This window comes from Acanthisitta chloris, unplaced genomic scaffold, assembly GCF_000695815.1.
Source record: "Acanthisitta chloris isolate BGI_N310 unplaced genomic scaffold, ASM69581v1 scaffold3498, whole genome shotgun sequence".
NCBI lineage: Eukaryota > Metazoa > Chordata > Aves > Passeriformes > Acanthisittidae > Acanthisitta > Acanthisitta chloris.
This window is the reverse complement of record NW_008686297.1, coordinates 3,505-6,112: the sequence shown is the minus strand read 5'-3', so window position 1 is coordinate 6,112 and position 2,608 is coordinate 3,505. Positions and strand designations below refer to the sequence as shown.

Genomic DNA, 2,608 nt, shown 5'->3' with positions numbered 1-2,608 from the left:
GCGGTGGGTGAAAGAGAGAGGTTGTCACAAACACAACATGCAAAGCGACAAACAGAAATACTGCTCAGCTGAGCTGCACTGTGAGTGTCATAGGTGAGTGTGGGTTGTGTGGTAAATCCTTCTGTCCAAGGACGTGGATGGATGTTCTGGTTGTCACCTGTGGAATTCCCAAGGAAGCAGAACCATCAGGACTAGTTTCTGATGGAGCAGAATGTACCAGCTCTGTTGTAAGATGCTGTTCCCACAGCCTGGGCCATGCAGTCACTGCTGTGACGTGGGACACAGCCACACAGTTCTGTGAGTGAACTGAAAGGGGGGTGGAAGTTATATGTGTTTAATGTCTTCCCAAAATAAAAGAAGTGGTTTCATGTGGAATGTGTAGTGCAGGGGCTGTTTCCAACTCGGCGGAGTATCCAGCAGAGTGGCAGTGTGAGGGGGTGTGTTAGCAAACAACATAAATATTAATGTGCAGACCAGTAAATATATTTTTAAGGTATTTCTCAGGAAAGGGATTTTTGCTGGTCTGGTGCCTCAGGAGCTTTTTCAGCACTGCACTGCTCTTACTGAGCAGTAGGTACCGGCTCATAGCAGCAATATGGGAGATATTTTAGTCCAAGGCAGAACAGTGACATTTCTCTCGTTTTTTCATCTGAAATGGAAAATGAGCTCTTTGAGCTTCTGCATGCGAAGCGCAGCGAGGCTCTATTTTAGAAGTTGTGTCTGTCTGTGCGCTGTGTTTCGCAGGATGTGCCACATTTGCAATTAGCAGCTCTGGCATCCTCCGGCGGCTCTAATGCTCCGGCAAACAGCGTTCCCTGCTCGAGTGGGAGGCTCAGCCAGCCTGGTACCAGAAATCCTCTGTGACACAGCTCAGCTCCCATTCAGGGCTCCTCTGCCGGGTGCAAGGCCTTCCTGGGGTTTGCTCACGCCAGGGAAGGAAAGAAAAGACCAATCCTCCCCTTACACATTAGCATTCTGGTCCCTGACTGAGTGTCTCACCTGAGCTGGAGGCTAAACTTTGGCCTCAGAGCCTCTTGGGGCTGTAAGTTTTGAGTTGTGAGTGGAATAATGATACCAACACATGTCCCAGGGGCTCTGCAGTTTATCAGAGTCTTCAAAAGTAATTTTTGTGTTTTCTTTTATAAATGTAAACACGACAAGATTTATACTTTAAGAACAAATGACTTAAAAATATGTCTGGACTCATTCAAAGTGTTCAAACTTGAAGTTCCAGGTGATACATTTACACCACATGAGCCACGTGACACTGCCACAATCTTCATTTTTTGAGCAAGTACTCTCAGAAAAGTCTGGGTGTGTTTTTAAACAACAAAACACATTTAGTTTGTTTTTTGACAAACGACCCCAATGTTAGAGATATGTTTAACAACTATCCTTAGGTGCTTGCCTGGACTTGGTCACTTAGAAGTTCTGATGTCAGGAAAAATGAAGTCTTGCAGGATTGCAGAGTAAAAAAAGCCTTTCAGATATGGAGTAACATTGTGATCACATGTGGTTTGTTTATATGTTACTATATGGATATATTATGTTTTTAAGCAAATTCTAATCCAGTATCCTGGTGTAGCTAATTTTATAAGTCCTGTGTGTTATTTCAGTGTTATCAGAATGTAAACCTGGTATTTTTTCCTCTTTGCAGTGCCCCCATGCCCTACCTCATTGGCATCCACTTAAGTTTGATGGAGGTAAGTCTCTCTCACCATTTCTGAAACTATATTTAGCCTTATGATTTAGAGCCAAATTCCACAAGCAATTATACATTCATTCATATGCTTAAAAATGAAATAATCCTGTTAATTTGGGAGGGCTCAGGGAGTTGAGTTAGGCAGAGATGGTAATGTTAAATCTTTGGGAGCCCTGTGTGATCCCCGTGCTCCTCGGGCAGACTCTGCTCACAGCTCTGGTGACAACTCACGTCGCTCCCTCCCCGTCCTGGTGCTTCATTTAATCACTTCAGTGCTGTGCTTGGACTGAATCACAAAGCAGAGTCGATATTAAACCACAATGTTGACAGTTACAGTTCTCTTTTAGGCTTTTGCAGACAGATTGTAATTTTTTTAATGTTCAAAAGATCTGAAAAGAAGGAACTTGCTGTTAATGTTAACACAAAGCTGGCAGAGAACCAGCCCTCACAGAGAGCTTCTCCATAAACAATTCCCAGTAATTCATGTGACTTTTAAGAAACTCTAAAAGTGGAAATAGCACATTTGCTTTTGCTTCCAGGTCTGGTGAAACAGTCAATGACTTTCCTCAAAAGTTTCTGGGGGGCAACATCAGCTACTAATTTAGGTCCCTGTGAAAATCCTCATCCTTATGGATTGTGCCCCTTTCCACAGGAAGTGTGAACAAGGAGTATGTGCTCTGGGTGGGAAGAGCCATTCCTGCCCAGGGAGCAGTGCTTCTTTGGGGCTCTTAAATTAGCAGGGTTGGACTTGTTGGTTAACTGACTTGTGTCCCTCTTGTAGACCTCTGTGTTTGGAAATTGAGCCTCAGGTTTAGGATACAAAACAGCTTAGAAAGCTGAGGTTTTCATCTCAGAAGTCAGGTTTTTCTGTGGAAGATTGATTGAACATGCAGGATTCTTGTTTTC

The 2,608-nt window shown here is 43.6% G+C and overlaps 1 protein-coding gene across 1 annotated transcript in view; it reads left to right on the top strand.

The window, feature by feature from the left end:
• LOC103807322 (DENN domain-containing protein 1A-like) overlaps positions 1-1,703 on the top strand; it is a gene marked incomplete at both ends in the record, with an annotated part of 77,784 nt that extends 76,081 nt beyond the window's left edge. Inside the window, one exon of the mRNA XM_009080050.1 lies at positions 1,658-1,703. Coding sequence (XP_009078298.1) covers positions 1,658-1,703 — 46 coding nt within the window. The remainder of the gene's footprint in view (positions 1-1,657) is intronic.
• Between the last annotated feature and the right edge of the window lie 905 nt (positions 1,704-2,608).